This window comes from Ruditapes philippinarum, unplaced genomic scaffold (genome assembly GCF_026571515.1).
Source record: "Ruditapes philippinarum isolate M1 unplaced genomic scaffold, ASM2657151v2 ctg2500_1_1_1_1, whole genome shotgun sequence".
Taxonomy (NCBI): domain Eukaryota; kingdom Metazoa; phylum Mollusca; class Bivalvia; order Venerida; family Veneridae; genus Ruditapes; species Ruditapes philippinarum.
The window spans coordinates 62,506-81,911 of record NW_026852457.1 but is presented as its reverse complement, the minus strand read 5'-3'; the positions used below and the strand labels follow the sequence as shown (position 1 = coordinate 81,911).

General features: G+C 31.4%; 1 protein-coding gene across 1 annotated transcript in view; it reads left to right on the top strand.

The window, feature by feature from the left end:
• LOC132712939 (uncharacterized) overlaps positions 1-19,406 on the top strand; it is a 46,409-nt gene that overhangs the window by 16,223 nt on the left and 10,780 nt on the right. The window contains exons 15-34 of the mRNA XM_060695377.1: positions 846-1,025; positions 1,339-1,403; positions 1,786-1,902; positions 2,248-2,285; positions 3,506-3,603; positions 4,093-4,251; positions 9,231-9,271; positions 9,663-9,688; positions 10,924-11,048; positions 11,372-11,515; positions 11,771-11,829; positions 11,981-12,106; positions 12,436-12,601; positions 12,825-12,992; positions 16,517-16,563; positions 16,835-16,851; positions 17,253-17,359; positions 17,925-18,065; positions 18,557-18,606; positions 18,960-19,076. Coding sequence (XP_060551360.1) covers positions 846-1,025; positions 1,339-1,403; positions 1,786-1,902; positions 2,248-2,285; positions 3,506-3,603; positions 4,093-4,251; positions 9,231-9,271; positions 9,663-9,688; positions 10,924-11,048; positions 11,372-11,515; positions 11,771-11,829; positions 11,981-12,106; positions 12,436-12,601; positions 12,825-12,992; positions 16,517-16,563; positions 16,835-16,851; positions 17,253-17,359; positions 17,925-18,065; positions 18,557-18,606; positions 18,960-19,076 — 1,991 coding nt within the window. The remainder of the gene's footprint in view (positions 1-845; positions 1,026-1,338; positions 1,404-1,785; positions 1,903-2,247; positions 2,286-3,505; positions 3,604-4,092; positions 4,252-9,230; positions 9,272-9,662; positions 9,689-10,923; positions 11,049-11,371; positions 11,516-11,770; positions 11,830-11,980; positions 12,107-12,435; positions 12,602-12,824; positions 12,993-16,516; positions 16,564-16,834; positions 16,852-17,252; positions 17,360-17,924; positions 18,066-18,556; positions 18,607-18,959; positions 19,077-19,406) is intronic.

The window sequence follows — 19,406 nt, the reverse complement described above, 5'->3', positions numbered from 1 at the left end:
TTAACAATAGGTAAATGTAGCTACTATATGTATTGCATGTATTTTCCCTGACTTAGATTTACCGCATATAACAATTGTCAGTCAATAATATATATATTTTTTTACTGTTAAGAATCATATTGTTTAAAGATCAGACAATGGTAGTTTTAAATTGATACTATAAATTACCAATTGAATCAACTTGATAGCAATGTCCGTAAAGTGTCGGGATTACTCAAAATCGCGATAAAGAAAATGGTCAGCTCTATGTTCCTTATTCGGAGAATCGAAGGAAACTGTGACCATTTTCTATCTTGCTACATCACAATAAACAGAGAAATGGTTATGGTTATATTATTTTGGCGATATAGAACACACGAACATGTATTTTCATAAGCAATGACGCTGGTAACATTTTAATTAAAATTTCTACGTCAAGGACGTCATTTTGTTTTATCATTAGCGTGCGCCGGTTCGCTTACTCCTTGTTACTTGTAATTTTCACAGGATTGTTATTTGTAAACACATTTCATTGTTGTTGTGTTTTTTCACTGTATTTTAAGGACATGCTCCAAAATTTGTCTCTTGTAAAATCGTGTATGCAAAATAAAAGATGTGAACAGTAGAGCCGCAGTCAACGAACTTTTTGAACTTGTAGATACCAAATTCTAAAAGATTTATTTAATAATTTTACGGTTAAAGGGTTTAACGTTATTATATTAATACACAATCTTGCAACGCGTGCTAAAGTTTATTTCAGTAACAATGCATTGCAAAATATGCTTGATAAATGATTTATGACATTTTTTAAGAAACAAGTGAAATGTATATACTGCTGAACTAGGAACACCTTTCTATTTATCAAGCGTTACATTAACACCGACAGAAAGCACAGAGATTTCAAACTATCATATATTTACAACATGTGAATCATGTATCCCAGGACAGACTAGTTTTGGAAATTGTTCCGTCGATATCTCTTTACTTCCACATGCTACTAACGGAATTCAGTCAGAAAGTTTTTGTGTTACTTTAAGCTTAACCGGGTAAGTTATGCTATGTCTAAAATTGAAATCGACAAAGAAGGGAATGACATTTAATTTGATTATGTCTTCTAGATAAACTTATATTTTCTTATAACACTATGGCGTTTGTGAATTATTTTGATTAATAAATTACAGTCCGACAGCTGAATAGCACACAAAGCCGGGAAAATCGAAAAGTTATAAATCAATATTCTTAAAATAAATTTACATATTTGCTTTACTTATATAAAAAATGTATATAAAATCTATAAGTAAGTGGCATTCGCTTGAACCTTTTAAATTTGTTATTAATTCGTTTGGTATCTTTTTTCAGATCTTCTAACGTCGGTGAAAAACGTTGCTTTAACTTGAATGTAAAATCAAAAGATCATGTTGAAGGTAAGTAAACTGTTATTTTGCCAATTTTATCGAAATTACAATATGTGCATACATTGTTTCAAATAGCTTAAAACACAAGAATAAAGATCAACAAGGCAAAGGCAAAGTTCACAGGACGTAGCCCCCCGACACATCCAAGTAGGGTACCCAGAAGGCACCAAACAAAAACATGGAGTGGACATAAAGGTGAAAAGAGTGGGACATATAATGTGAAATAATATAAACTAAAACGGGACCATATAGGAATTAATAGGATAAGGGCTGTAGGCGTGAAATGGGAAGGGGGTAAAAATATGGGTCGCTACGTATCTTCTACATTCCATTCTAAAAATAATTCATGAATGAAAACTACTCTGGAATATTAATTATGATATTTTTTTAGAGAAAAAAGGCTGCCAATTGATACGGTGTAAGAATAGCGGGTTTTGTGATGGACATATACCTTCAACACCGAGATGTTACTGTAAAAAAGGCTACTTCGGAGACAAATGTGATGAAGGTATCTTATATTAGAACTTATATTTTGTTGAAATAACGGTCAGCTTATAAATAGTTTTCTTTTTTTGTAAACTACATGTATATATATGATATATGCACGTGTGTTAATGATACTGTTAACTAGAAAATGAATTTGTATCCCGAAGTCAAATCCAGGATTAGGCATTCTGTTTCAAGGTAAGAATTTATTTCAGCCATGTGTTATATGATATAAATTTGAAAATACGAAACAAAATAAAAGTACACAGAAAACAATTCTTATTCCTTATAAATTATAATTGCCTTTCTTTTCGTTTTAGATTATTTTTTTTTTAATTTCTGCATTACTTACTTTTACCTTTTCCAGATGGAAGTTCGTCCTCGTTAGCAAGTGGACCCTCACATGTACGTTCAGATTAACGTATTTTACAATTTATTGAATATGCCAAATGGCAATTCTGTAGAGGAATGAAATCAACTGTATAAGAAGCTTTTTTTTTAAATTTTATTTATACATACATGGATATAAATATGAATTGTATTTAACTTTACCAGAAACATATATCATATTGCTTATTGGCATATTCTAACAACGTATACTAGAACTAAATGAAAAACAGACTACTTCCATATAAGACTGGTATGAGATGCCATAAATAAAATATTTAAGTTTTGATATATTGCGTGTGTGTTTGTTCTAAGTTAAGTAAGGGTGCATCCGCCCTTTTAGGCAATGAGAATACGGACCCCTGACATGTAACAAATCATACCCTTAAAAAGAATATAAAGTTGAGGAATGGTTATTTTGGTAAATTGCCTTAAACATGACATTTTATGATTATCATTTAAACTTATCTTTATTAAGTCAATTTTGATGTCAGACAGCCCAAAACATGTGTTTTGCACACTGTCTCATTATAAGCAATATTTCTGCAAAATAAATCACTTTCTTTCTGATCAAAAGATACAAAGCGGAGCGGACACACATTTTTTAAATTGATACAAATTGACTAAGTGTGACCTTAAATCTGGAAACTAAGTGATCCTCGGAAGCATTAATCACAACAAAATTACATCAAAATTGCAGACTCAGTACAACATCCTTCACGCCCCTGTACAGGCTTGAGCGATACTCAATTCTCAACTCTTAAAAAAATTGTTAAAATTTAAAAAAAAATTCTGTGTTATTTTTGTGATATTGTAGAGAAAACACACATTTTTTAAAGTAAATATCATGATATTGATAGATAAAGATTTAAGAGGCTATATAATCTAGTTGTATTTGGAAAATGGCAAAACCAACCTATAAGACTTGAGAAAATAATTCTTGACACATATAAATGCCAGTCTATGTAAAATAATAAAAGGTTACCGAGAGGCCTTGATCTTAGAAAAACTTAATCGTAGACGCTGAAGGTATAGTACTATGTAACTTTATTATGACATACATGAACAATAGATAAAACATAAATTAAAATTTAAAAATATAATGAGTATCGACTTATAACTTTTGTGTTATTTACAAATTAAAATGCTGGGCAATTATAAACAAATGACAAAAAAAGAAACTTTTAGACATAATTGCCTTTATCTCTTTTCTTAAACATTGTAAATAATATTTTCAGAGTTTTTTTGGAGATCTAGGGATTCCGACTGAAATAAAGTGCAATGTTGGCAGATTATGTTATTTCCCTTTCGAAATTATATCTGACGATGGAAAGCCGTAAGACTTTTTATGCCTCTAACATTTTTTTACTGTTAAAATGCAATGCTATGGTGGCATATATTTGCCAACAGCTAACTATATAATTATCGAGTTTATTATCTAACTCACTAGTTATTTTGACGAACATATCTAGTATTCTGATAGATATCTGTTGTTTATCTTGGTAACTCAAAACCTAACTAGTTAGTCAGATAGTTTACGCGATAACTATGTGGTTTACTGTTGGATGAAATATGCCTCAATAAAATACATATTCCATCATGTTGCTCGTTCTTTGTCGGTATGTAAGTCATTCCTCAACAATAATTCAAAAAGGATACCCTGTATAACTATGGATACTGCAGACATATTGATTTATGGCATAGGACAATCGTGCTTTAAATAATGTAGACATCTTAAAAAATTAAAATGTGCTTGCAAATTTAATGCAATATGAGCAAGCTTATCTCATGTGTGATTAACAGGTATTTCAAATTATTAATCTAGATTTAAAGTTTCACTGGGTTATGCTGATCCAAGATTATCGGCGCATGAACCATCGTATGCAGCTTCAGCTAATTCAAATACAGTTACATTGGGATCGATTAAACTTAATCCCTCAGAAAAAGGATCGTTTAAAGTTTGCCTTCAAATAAATGTTCACAGGTAAGTTTCTAGGCTCTGCACTTAATATGTAACTGAAAGGTTATTTTATATATTTATATTTGCTGGTAGAAAATTATAGAAGACAACATTTCAGAAAGAGATCAAAGAAAGAGTTTTAAATACCAGCCCGGAGAGAAATGACTTTTCAATGCTGTCAAGGGATCTCATTTCATCAAGATATATATACTCACAACAACAGTTTGTTATGTAATTTATTTCTCTGTTGTTATATTTTTCTTATCCTTCAGGATCATTTATTCAAATGCTTATTTGTATTGATAATTGAATACAGCTTAAGTTATTGTTTTACATATTGTACGCCTTACAATTTCCAATGAACTGACAGTCTGAAAAACCGAGTCAGCTATTTTGAGTTTTTACTATGTTTTAATTAATATTGTGTGATCTTCTATTTTCGAAATATTAAATATGTCACCATAAGAATATAATTATAAGGTCTTTTAAAGATAAGTCTTAAAACCAACGAACTATTTACAAAATTCGAGATAAAAAATATAGTTCATACAGATCTTTACAAAGAAAGAAAAAAAAATTGAGACTTCTGATCGAGATAACAAAAAAATCGCGAAACGCGATGTCTAGATAACGATAGTTGTCTTTATCATATACTTTTTTCTTTATTTTATTAATGATCTTATTAGGCATTGTTCACTTGATGTTAATACTTATCTTACTTATAATTTCTTTATTTTATAAATATTTTATAGTTTTTGAAAAACAGATAATGTCATGTTGTTATCATTTCATTCATTTACTTCTCGGCTATAATAATCAAATGATGTTTATATTTTTAATGATATAATTTAATTACCATTTTGACTACAATGATTTTACTAGATACTGAATAATAACTACAACAACAATAACAAATACTTTTATTTACAATCAGGTCACATAACAACATGATAAAAAGGTTTTTGTCTACATATGGGCGTTTTAATCATATTTTCAAGCTATATCCAATAAAATATTAAATGACTATAGCTATGATGAGAGTATTATAAGTGACGGGTGGGAACAGTAGTTTTCGTATGCAACAACTACACAAAATACAATGTGTAAAATTAGCAGTAAGCTTTTTCTCTAGATAAATAAGGTATCTTATTAAAGCAAATTGAATAAAATAGAAAAAATAAGAATCCCTTAAGATAGCCCAACACGGCAAAATTGAAAATGTTGCAGGCTCGGTTTGATTGAGCCTGTTCATGAACGGTACTGACAAGTGCAAACTACCGTCAACACCCCCTAGCACTGGCTTAAGCAGAATTCAACATTAAACATGAACTGGAATAATTTTGAATTTTGAAACAGCCACAGATGTGTTCATATGGCGGTTATCATGGAACCTTCGATGTGGCACTTCAGTTCCATTCCCTAAAAAAACGGCATATGGTTCCCAAGTAAAAGAAAGTGTGTGCCCTAAACGAGAAAACAATGTGCGGAACTAAATGAAATGGAATTTTGAAAGGGGATCCGAGGTTATGTAGCCTGCATATCAAAGGAAAAATTTAAAAAGCAGGCCACATATACTAAAGGTGATTCAACAGTATTCAAGTGAGGAATATTGGAACCACCCAACAAGAAAACAACCGGATAGAAAGAACTAAATTACCACAAGCACAATAATAACGTCGTGCTGAACGATCTTTAAGGGTCGGAAATATAACATCTCTGACTGAATGTACGGGGCGACTTTTTACAGCCTCCACACGGCACAAACAACTCTGATGTGGCGATAAAATAGAGAAAATAAGAATCCCTAAAGATAGTTTAACACGGCAAAATTGTAAATGTTTCAGGCTTTCTTGTAAGGTTATTTAAGATCTTACAGGACAAATGAAATCATTAAATTGTTAAAACGTAATTTTTACAAATTTTACTATCAATTTTCTTATCGCACGCGAATCAAGATTTTTCATTAATAGAAAATCTTAAATATGCGAGGCAAAGACCGAAGATCTTTCAGCGCGTTATCTAAAATCACGAACAAAAGTGCTCGCGTACTTCAAAATTTGACTAAGAAATGTATACAAATGCAAGCTTTGAATCATACAATACATGACTAGAAAAGACAAAAGACTTTTCAGATCACTAAGTACTTTTGATATGAAAACTCTTGGCACAATTCTTGGCAAGATGATTTAACATTTATTCATTTAATCCTAGCACAGGACAGTAAAACTTTTAACACTTACAATCAAAGTTCATAGCAGAATTGAATCAAGATTGCTTTATTCATGAGAAAGCTTTAATGCAGGATAAATAATTTACAGTCTGAAATGTTCTGTACAGATAATTGACCAAATGTGTACATATATACTTCAGCAAGTTTTAAAGAGTATAATCATATACATGTTCATAATCAGTTGATTCAAATAATATTACATTATGTAGAAGAGTAACATAACTATGATACACAAATATTCAAATGTCAATATAATGCATTGAGCATGTCATTTAATAGAAATCTATTGCATTCAATCTGAGACTATGATTTCATTTGAATTTGAAAAGATTGTAATTTAAGAATAAGACAAAAATCACTGTGATACTTTTGTATTCAAAAATCTTAGCAATAACAAAAGTAGAACTTTTTTTTTCGGGAAGTTTGGTCTCTTCTTATAAGTTTTCGGGATTTTATTTATTCTGGCTTGACTAAAAATAGGGACATTTAAATAAATAGTGAGATTCGTCGCCGATTTTGCTTGATGGGCACAAAACGCATTTCTATTTTATGTAAGACGTGAAAGTTGTACCATCGACCCGTTTCAACCGGTAATTTATGAAATACAGACATTCTCAAATGACTTGGTAAATGTTTTATATAGTGTTCAGGTTTAACGTCGTTTTTGTAAGTTAGTTGACGAAGAATTCACTTGGCTATTCCATTTCTGTAAAAACTGATAATTAAGTTACTGGTATTTATGTGCATCCAAAAAAGGTGTAACCGTGAAATTAAGAATATCTCTGACAAAATTCAACCACTTGTTATTTGTATTGGCGTTTAACATTATCGTTACATATTTTAGATGTTTTGTTTTGATTTCCGAAGACTAATTTGCTCCTGAATTTAATAATTCACGATTCAATTATAATTTCTTTATTTCATGTATATATGAACGAAGAAACAACTGTTTACATTCATTAATTAGGCAATATTAACATCATTTCAAAACAATTGTATAAAATAGATAAATACAGAATCCCTAAAGAAAGCCCAACACGGCAAAATTGAAAATGTTGCAGGCTCGGTTTGATTGAGCCTGTTCATGGACTGTATTGGAAAGTGCAAGTTACCTTCCACGCCCCCTAGCACCGGCTTAAGCAGAATTCAACATTTAAACATGAAATAGTAAAATTTTGAATTTAGAAACATTCGCAGATGTGTTCATACGGCGGTTATCATGGAACCTTCAATGTGACACTTCCATGTCATTCCATGAAAAGCGGCGTATGGTCCCCAATTAATAAAAAGCGTGTGCCCTAAACGAGAAAACAATGGGCGGAACTAAATAAAATGGAATTTTGAAAGGGGATCAGAGGTTATGAAGCCTGCGTATCACAGATAAGACGTCAAAAGACAAATTTAAAAAGCAGGCAACATATCCTAAGGGTGATTCAACATTATTCAAGTAGGAATATTGGAACCACCCAACTAGAAAATGCCGAAGAGTTGAAACTAAAAATACCACAAGCACAACAAAAATGTCGTGCTGAACGATCTTCAAGGATCGAAAATATAACATCATTGATTAAATGTACGGGGAGACTTTTCACAGACGCCACACGGCACAAATAACACGGATGTGATCATAAAATAGATAAATACAGAATCCCTAAAGAAAGCCAACACGGCAACATTGAAAATGTTGCAGGCTCGGTTTGATAAAGTAATGTTTACTTCTAGAGGGCGTCTTTAGCTGAATGGATAACGTCGTTAACTTCAAACTATTGGTCTCTCACTGCTGTGGGTTCGCATTCAACAGTTGTGTTGGATTCTCTTATGAAAGTAGTAATTTGGTGTCGGTAGTTCTGAAAGGGCCTTTCATGTCTTTATTAATGTACAGACGGGCAAACGAGATGGTACATTACGTAACAATTTTATTTAGCTGTATTAAATTTATGTCTTATCTAGTATCACTATTTTTATTTTTCAAGCTATTCATACGTGCTTAAAGTAGTCTGATTAAGTGGTGTTAACTTCAATTTTTACAATGATCGAATCATGTATGTTTTGCTTCATTCGTTATAATGATTTACTTCAGTAGTGTTTCCTTTATTCTGATTAGTTTGGGTCTCATACACCCGCACCCAACAAAACAATGTGAAAGATGTATATCATACTAATAATATTAAATTTTTGAAATGCTAACTGCATTAAAAGATCAATTTTAAATATGATTCGTTTATTCATAAAATGATTTTATCCAGTGATAGATGTTTATTGTATTTTCATAACAAATTTAAATAATTATGTTCATTTTTAATCATAATATTTAGTAATGTTAGAATGGCGGCGTGGCCGAGTGGTTAACACGTCGGACTAGTAATCTAAGGGGGTTCAAATCCAGTCAGGGACCAGCCGTTGTTTCCTTGAGCGAGAAAAATTTACAGTGCTTGCTTTGTACTGGTTGGTTCAGGCTCGGATTCGAGTGTTTCAATAAGCTTATAGCTTCCGACACTATCGAACCAAAATAAATTTGTATAAACTAAACTAGTAATGTTTATTTCATTTTTCATGATCAAATCAGGGAATTACTTCATTTATAGCTCTAATCTAGTAATGTTGAATAATTTGGAATAATGGTAGGATTACATTTTAATAATCGTAAAAATCCTCGCGTCATTTTATATTTTAATACAGTAAAGTTAACTTCATTTTATAATGTTTTGGTAGAACATAAATTTGATAACCTATTCGACATTTTTTATTTATTGTATTTCTTATCTATTTGCAGTGAAACAAAGAACGAAATGTGTGTTACAGCGACAGTTTCAGGTAAGGATATTATCCAGTTGACATTGGTCTGAATCTTCGCTAATGAGGTCTATTGTTAAGTAAATCAAGAACTGATTATCAAACGAAACTTTATCTTGTTTAAGATATTATATCCTTTTTTGTAAAGAGAATCACGTTTAAACTCTTTGAAATTATTTAAAAATGTCAAGTAACACAAAAAGATATGTATAAAAAATTATTTTGTAAGGTGTGTTATGAAAAAAATATTAATTGATACATGAAAAATGAATGTATTATGTAAAAAAAAACATAACTGGGCCTTTAACTTTGTTAAATAAAAAAGAACTGAATATCATTTTAAAAGATACAATCTTGAAATTGAAATTCATTAGTATGTATGTTACTTATCTATGTTGTTTATATGTTGTAGATGATAACAGGCAACAGATAGACACGGTAAGAAGTTTTTTTATGCAAACTGGAGAGCATATAGTCGCAGCCTTATCTTATAATTTGTTTAAACTGCACACAATCGTAGAGGGCATTGAGGCATATTGCTGTGCAAAAGAACCACTTTATTTTCCCTTTTTTGAATAATTTCCCGTTTTAGAAAAATCTTTTCCGGGGCATTACCTTAAAGCCCTTAGATATAATTTGTTTAAACTGCATGTGTGGTAGAGGGCATTTCGGCAGAGTGAAATCGATTTTACACAGTTTTTGAATTGCCTCCCCTTTTAGAAAAATCTTGTTAACCTGAAAACCCTTGTTTTACTTTGATCTTTGTCCGGGACATAGCTCTGAAACAATAAAAAGTATCAACAAGAAAATTTGTAGACAGATAGATTTCATTTAATAAAACTGCAATGCAAAAGAATCGTAACTGCTCTGCCGAATGTTGGACCTTTTTCAGTTTTACACTTTAAACTTTCCCGGGACATAACTCAAATACTATAAGAGATATTAACATGTAACTTTGCAGGTAAATTGTTATCATCTGGTTAAAGTTCCATTGCAAAAAAATCCAAAACTCTTCTTTCCCTATTTTTGGAATTATTGCCCTTTGTTCATTTTTTACATTTTAAACTTTGTCGGAAAGATAGCTCTGGAAACATAAGAGGTATCAACAAGAAACTTTGTAGGTAGATAGATCTTATTAAATAGAAGTGCAGTGAAAAAAACCGTAACTCTGCCTTGCCTGGTTTTGGAGTTATTGACCTTTTCAATTTTACATTATAAACTTTGTCCGTGACATAGCCATGGAACTATTATATGTATCAACAAGAAACTAAGTCGGTAGATAGATCTAATTAAGTAAAACTGTAGTGCAAAGAACAGCCTTATCTAGTTTTAGAATAATTGCACTTTGAACTTTGTCCGGGACAAAACACTGAAACTTCAACAGGTGTACTTTTCTGTGTCCAAACCTATTCGGTTCCAACCGGCTCTTGTTATTTTGTATTTGTTTAACAGACATACTGAAGATATGATAAGTAAACAGTTATGTTTCGATACTGTTGCTTGTTTAATATTTTTACAATATTTAAAACAGTAAAGAGTGTTTTAAATGCTGGCTTTGAAAAATAAATGTATGTAGCGATTGTGGGTTTATAAATTTAATAATAATTAAATAATTAAATACTTTAATAACAAATTAATTATACAAAATACATTTATTGTTATTAATATCAAAGGCAAAACCACATTTTCTGGACCCAACCATCTTGGACGACTCAACAATTATTTGCCAGACAGGCAAGTCGTGCCATATAGATTTATATTCGACGAACGGAGACAACTTTGGAGTGGCTGGAAAATGGTAACGAAATATATAAGTAATGTTACTAGCAGTTTAGCAAATTTCTTGCTCTTAAAACTAAACATTTAAAAGTTGTAACTATACGATAGCGTTGATATGGTGGATGAGTATTCGATATAATCTTAACTAGAATGAATACGGCTTCTATATATAGAGATGTACTTATGCACACAAAAAAGATTCGAATCGCCAGGCATAATGAATTTGCTGTTCCTGTCTTTCATAGTTATTTTTCAGTCTTAGACTATATGTGGTTTTTATCTTACGTTATGATGTTATGTACTTATGAATAATTTTCTTTTTTATTAAATGTTCATTTGCAGTCCAACGGTGTCAGAGACCGGTTTAAGTGACGCCAATGAAGTTCGCATATTTTCATCAATATACCAGACTGACAGTTGTGTCGCTGATGTCCTATATACAGCTAAAGAAACGAAAAAATTGTGTTTCCAAGTTTCATTTCCAGGGTAAACAATTAAAAGATTTTTCATAATTCTCGATTCCTCCTACAAATATTAAAAATTGAAGTGAATTTTGAGTATCGAATTCTAATATCTTCAGTGTTGCTTCTCATCGATAAAATTAGTTCACTAATGTTGTTTAATTTTTCTGGTTCATTAATTAATTTAATAATTTGGCGATATCGATTGACACTACAGACTAGTTAGTCAGATAAAAATATCTCATTTTAATATATACTTTGATAGTTATATAATTTACAGCAAACGAGGTGAAAGCAGATGTTATACAATAAAAGCCGTAACAGACTTATCAAACGAAGGTATTCTTTATCTACATGTAGATAAAATTTTATTTTGAATTTCGATTGACTGCTCAATACATGGTATATTAAAATCTCAAATGTATGTATTAGGTCGCAAGTTCACTCGCAACTACGATAAATATTATACATGACAATTTTCTAATTTTAGTGAAATATCCGTGTAGCGGTGCAATATGCAAAAATGGTGGGAAATGTATTTCCGACCTTATATCCATCCCTTTTAAATCATCATGTGTTTGTGCCCAAGGATTTAAAGGCAATGACTGTAATTTACGTAAGTTGTATTAACAATGATTCTTTGAATAGCACATATATAGATTCTCGGTCATTATTTTCATGGAAAATATTTTGATTTTGATCGCGCTGATTACATTGCATATTTCAGGTCATTGACCTGCTTGAAAAAATATCTAAACGATAAACATTGTAATATTCTATGGTAGTGCAACAGAAAACATCATTTTCATTGTATTATTCTCATGTAAAACTAATGATAAATATAATGCAATACATCTTTTAGTTAATTGATCTAATGTTTATCGTCCTTAAAATATGAGCATCCCCGAAAGGTTTGTTTTTGTGAAACATACTTTAATATTTCAGCCGTTAATAAAACGATGAGCCTACAGGGAATAAGCAATTTGCTTAACGGAACAGTTGTAGCCAATCAGTCCTTCGATATCTATGCTGCAGTGCCAAAACATGTTAACTGTGATGACCCAATCCGTTGCTGTGTAGTTGTTCCTTTCCATGGCGACGGCAATACACCGTAAGATTCTAACGGTTGTATTGACCTAATTTAAAACAAGTTATTTTTAAAGAGCTCTATTGCATTTCAAATTATGATATTTCTCCTAAATTAAAATGTATTTAGTTTCAAAACCCTTTTGGTTTGTTGTGTTTTATCATGTAAAATCAACTTTAATGTTTCATGTCTGTAGAATATGTTTAAATGATTTACATTGTAATAAGTAGTTTATTTTCATGTATAGACCAACTTTAGGATTCACAGACAGTGACCTGAGTATTGTTTCAAAGATAACCATTGCTGCAAACAATTCTCTCAACTCTTTACATTATTTCCAAACGTGTATGAAAGGACCGCCTGGAGGGAAACGTAGACTTTGCTTACAAACAACAGCAAATAATTTGCAACAAAGGTATATTCAGTACATAAGTCCGTATTTATATATATTTTATACTCAAGATTTAAGAGTAATTCCTCAATATAAAACAAATAGAGCATGATATCATAGGCCAATAACCCAAAAGGTTGAAAATTGGTACATGAGAGCTATTCACCTGCTATTCACCTATGAAGTTTCAAGCTAATATCTCTTTCAAATAATTGAGTAATCGCCTGTAAAATGCAAATTAAGGATGAAAAAAACAATACGAATGTTATTTTTAAAGATAAAATGTAAAATAAAAAATGAGAACAAAGAGCAAGAACTCTTAAAGAAAAAAATGAGGAGAATTGTCATTTTTGTCAATTGCATACCTTCTTACTGTTATCTATCCTCCAGTTAAGGTTAGAATTAATATTTCTTAAGCGTTATGAGTTATGGTCTGGACAAACAAAGTGTAAGATAAGAATGAAATAACTTTTGTAAGAATTAGTTTTCATTGTGGTGGACTGCTTCTTTATTAGATGTGTCCACATTTGGTTTCAAAAACTGTTTTAGTTTTTAGTTATGTTTGGACAAAAATGAAGCTTGAAAAATAACAAAGTGAGAAGAAAATATAAATAGGAGAGGCATATCTTTTGTGCACTGTTTCTCTCCCTAATAAGATCTATTCACCCTAACCCTGAAGATTTTAGTTGATATCTCAGATATTTTTCAAAACATATTTAGGTCAACATTAAGCATGAACAGTAAGTAAACTAGTAACTAAAAATTATGGAAGGCAGCGTTATAATTTGTATACAATACATTCTCCCGTAAGGGGTTTCACACCACATTTAAAACAAGAGCCGTCTGTAGCACAGAAACGCTCGACTGTTCTTAGTGCTTGATAGTAAAAAAAGTCTTGATTGAAAGGTAAAATTTTCTCAGTAAAGGAAAAGGCAATTTTTTAAATTCTTTAAATCCATATTACAGTTATAGGCCTTGGAGAGAGTCCTATAATGGTCTCAAAGAAGAGTATAAAATTTCAACATGTTTCAAAATTCTGGAAACAAAGTGATCCCTCGGAAGCATTAATCACAACAAAATAACTTAAGAATTGCAGAGTGGTTTGATTGAGTCTGTACATGAGGGATAATGAATAAGTGCAACATTGAGGTATTTTAAACGTAAATTCTAAGTCGAAAAAGGGGCATAATTCTGTCAAAATGCTTGATAGAGTTACCTCCTCCTGTTTACAGTTTGGGGTCATGATGGTCAACAAGTACATGCAAAGTTTTAAGGCCATATGTCAATGGACTATGAAAATATTTGAGGTATTACAAAAACTGTAACGTAAATTTTAAGTCGAAAAAGGGGCATAATTCTGTCAAAATGCTTGATAGAGTTATTTTCTCCTGTTTACAGGTTAGGGTTATGATGGTTAACAAGTATGCAAAGTTTCAAAAATCTGGAAGCAAAGTGATCCCTCGGAAGCATTAATCACAACAAAATTACATAAGAATTGCAGACTCTGTTTGATTGAGTCTGTGCATGAGGGATAATGAATATGTGCAACATCCCTCACGCCCCCTAGCACCGCCTTGAGTGGTACTCAATTCTCAACATTTAATAGTGCTGGCATCAATGATCCCGAAGGACCAGAAAAATATAACAACACTGAAGTGAAGTACGGGGCAATTTTTACAGCTGCCACACAGCACTTGACACCTGCTGTTGTGAAGTATAAAAATCTGGAAACAAAGTGATCCCTCGGAAGCATTTATCACAACAAAATTACAAGAGAATTGCAGACTCGGTTTGATTGAGTCTGTACATGAGGGATAATGAATATGTGCAACATCCCTCACGCCCCCTAGCACCGGCTTGAGCGGTACTCAATTCTCAACACTTAATAGTGCTGGCATCAATGATCCCGAAGGACCAGAAAAATATAATAACACTGAAATGAAGTACGGGTCATCTTTTTACAGCTGCCACACAGCACTTGACACCTGCTGTTTTGAAGTATAAAGATCCGGAAAAAAAGATCCTTCGGAAGCATTAATTACAACAAAATTACATGAAAACTGCAGACTCGGTTTGTTTTAGACTGTACATGAGGGATAATGAATATGTGCAACATCCCTCACGCCCCCTAGCACCGGCTTGAGCGGTACTCAATTCTCAACACTTAATAGTGCTTGCATCAATGATCCCGAAGGACCAGAAAAATATAACAACACTGAAGTGAAGTACGGGGCAACTTTTTACAGCTGCCACACAGCACTTGACACCTGCTGTTGTGAAGTATAAAAATCTGGAAACAAAGTGATCCCTCGGAAGCATTAATCACAACAAAATTACATAAGAATTGCAGACTCGGTTTGATTGAGTCTGTACATGAGGGATAATAAATATGTGCAACATCCCTCACACCCCTAGCACCGGCTTGAGCGGTACTCAATTCTCAACACTTAATAGTGCTAGCATCAATGATCCCGAAGGACCATATGTCAATGGACTTTGAAAATATTTGAGGTATTACAAAAACTTTAACATAAGTGGTTACGCCGACGCCGACGCTCGGGTGACTACAATAGCTCTACTTATTCTTATCGAATAAACGAGCTAAAAATGAGAACAGAGAACAACAATGCATGGTAACGTTCACAAAGCGCAGCCATCTCTGAACAAATAGCCAAGTTGATACCTCAAATTCTTTTCGAGTTATGCTCTGTATAATGAGCATGATAATATCAAAGGAAAATAACAATAACTAAAATTATTGATGAGTGTCATTCTAGTGAAAATCAATATGACAAAAAGTATTAATGCTCCGGACAAAAAATAATTGTAAAGTTATCATTGAAATCCTCCTAAATGAAATCTTTTCAGCTATGAACTTTCAAATTGATATTTCAAATACTTTTTACGTTACATACCGGACAATAAATAACCATAGAAAATGATTAAGTATGAAATATAACTAATAGGCAATAATTCATAATTTATAAAATCAAAGGGCAATTACTCAATAACCAGAAATGGAACAGTTATTATCCGAGTTTAAGTTGTGGGACGGACGAACGCAGACTATTACCATATCCTTTGTGTTATTTAGAATATGATATGTATATTTCTTGTATCACACCACCATCAGTTTAAAGCAGCACGCCTCTAAATTTATGCCTATTTTCATGAAATATTTTAAAATAGAATTCAATAGTGAAATAAAGATGAATAATGGAAGTAATATAAAGATTGCAAACGACACTAAAATCTAATAAAATTACCAATATGGACAATAATACGGAATAATAGCCCTTAGTTCGTTAGTCACTGGTCACCCAGTAGAAATATGGTGATAGATACTGCAAAATCAGTCAAAAGTTGCATACACGTTTCATATTACTTTTCTTAAAATGTTCAGTGTGCTTTCTGTAAATAGTTTTGCTTATCTGGGAGCATGCAGTTTTAATGTTGTCTGTTTCATCATAAACATTATTCTTACATTTTTGTAAATCTACTGATTTCATTGAAACTATTTACTTAAAACGTTATGTTAATGTTTTCAGAATTAATGTTGATGAAATATGCATCGAGGTAGAATTTAACGATCAAGGTAATGTATTACTAAATTAATTTAAACGGCCCTGAATATGAAACATAATTTATTAGGATGAGTTTGAAAATTTATTTGTTGTAAAAATGTGTCCATTGTGTTAAATGTGTGACAAGACGCATGTATACTGATAGATCTTTTGAGAATATAGAATTAAATAAAGACTTTGTGAGTTATTGGAAGAACCATAGACATTGTAAATTGAATATAAGTATAGTTGTGAATTCCATTTGAATGTGGTTTTATTTTGTATATTTTATTTGTTTTTTAGATAAAGGTGTTCCTTTGGTAAGATATTTGTCTTAAAAATTAGATTTATTACCCTCGCGCTTTTAATACATGCTTATCATAAAGAAACTGAAAAAATAGAAAAACACCTAAATTCAGACCAAAGAACTTCAGAATAGATGTCTGTTGCTAAAAATATTAATTATAATATAAAAAAACCATTATTATGGTCGTTGTTCTTCTCTTACATATAAGACCTAAACGTAGATATGAATCATGTAATAGTTTAGAGAACATGAAACTGCATTTTTTTTTAAAAATAAGTTTACCTTTGTCATCTCATCTTTAATTAAGTTTCGAAGAAATGGAAGAAAATAAAATGAACGAGTAAGAGATATAAATAAAATATTATGCTTTACTTTGAACTTATGGTTGAAGAAGGTAATATTATATAATTTCAGACAGAACACAAATTTACAGGAGGTCTATCAAATGGATCCAGTGTTTTATGTCAAACTTCTTCTATGTGTCATATTCCAATTATTACGGACCAAAAGTCTGGAATTTGGTAATGATTTATCTTTTTCTGTGCAGTGATGCCTCATTTCATATACAATCAACTCTATAACGACGATATAATAATTTACTTGAAAAATAGATACATTTATGAATACCGCAGTACATATCCCTTGCAGTCTTGGTGTATAGTCATGCATAGGTCTATTTCCACAACATTACACATTTAGTGTGTAAAATTCACAATGTGTATATTTTACATATGCACATATTTATGGGAATATATCAGAGATCTTTAATTAAACGTATTTCACTGTATGCTGTTGGGAGATTGATTAATAATCTATATCTAAATTGTTCACCATTATGAGGGTTTGCTCTCATATTGTCTGTCTTTTTATCTGTCATTTTATCATTTTCAATTCAACAATTGTTTCTGTCATTTCTTTTCTCCTCAAACAATTATAATCCCGTAGGTTATGGAGGTGGACTCATAAATATCTTTATCTGAAACATGTCAACATTTATCAATTTAACTTTGATAAGTCATAATTACCCAGTCAGAAATGAATGGAACATATAAATTGCATTATATAAAATTATATATTTTTATCAAGTGAACAATTAAAGGAATGTGGAGAAGGTCTAGCAGGAACGCATGTATTTACTACTGAAAACATTGACAATAAATGTGTGACGAATGTAGCTATCAGAACAAGTGGAGATGAAAAAACAGAATCACTCTGTATTTCGGCTGGGTGAGTTACTTACCTAAAAGGTTTTTGCATTTTTATGTACAAAGCTGTGTAAGGAAGATATTGATAAACAAACATTAAAGCTACACGCCTCCAGATGAGCGAAAATATTTCAAGAAATTCAATCTTTAGAAAAATGTATAAAGATCTTACGAAAAGTAAAAATATTCAATATTTAATTAGTTATTTTCATTTTATGTGCGGTTAATGATTGATTTTGCAGTATCAATCATTATAATTTTATTGCGTTACTAACGCAATAAGAGGCATTTATGTATGACCTCTTTTTTGGTTATTAACGTGGATTGTAAGTGCCATTTGCAATTTGTAAATTACTTTCTTTGTTTACTTTTAAATACATTTTCAAAATTTTCATGAAAATCTGGAGGCATGCTGCTTTAATATTTCAAAACAATTTTAACAATTGAATATAAAGATGGACAAGTAAACTCACTGTTATTTCCTATTTCTTATACCTTTGTTTCTGTTCACAGATTTGGCGGCGAAGAAAATGTTATAAAAGTGATAACTACAACAACAAGAGGTAAGCAATAAATTTATAAAATTATTTTAAAAGACTGTTGTTGATTCGTGATAAAATCTTGAAAAGATTATAACACAATAAACATATTAACGTATAATGATTTATTGTACAAGAGACAACTTTTTCAATAACAAAAAGATTTCACTAATCACATTTCAGTATCTCGTATAACATGCTTAATAAGTCTTTACCATTGCCCTGTGACCATTTCTATCTTAATACAAAACATAATAGCAAATATCAATAAGTGAGGGCGAATTTAAAAGATCACAAACTCAACAAAAATCAACTTTCATTGTGTAAAAAAAAAATTGTATATCATAATTATATACTATAAATGACACTATGTACAGAATTCAGTCCATGTAGCAAGAAACATTGTTTAAACGGAGGACGATGTGTGTCAACAACCAACACAATAGCTGTGTGCAAATGCCAACCAGGGTTTTCCGGCGATCTTTGCGATACAGGTATTATCAAAAGTGTAAACTTTAACGAAACTTTTTGATCATTTATATTATCGCCATGTATTTAAAGACAATCAATTCGATCAGGACACACGCAGTTCTATGTTGACAAGTATATGCCAATCATGTGTACTTCACTTCAGTGTTGTTTATTTTTCTAGCCTTCCAGCACTTTAAGGTGTTTTAAATTGAGTACCACTCAAGCCGGTGCTAGGAGGAGTTAGGGATGGTGTACGTTTTCATGATTTCTCATGTACAGACTCAATCAAACTGAGTCTATAATTTTCATGTTATTTTGCTGTTTTTTATTCTTTCAAGGGATCACTTCTTTCC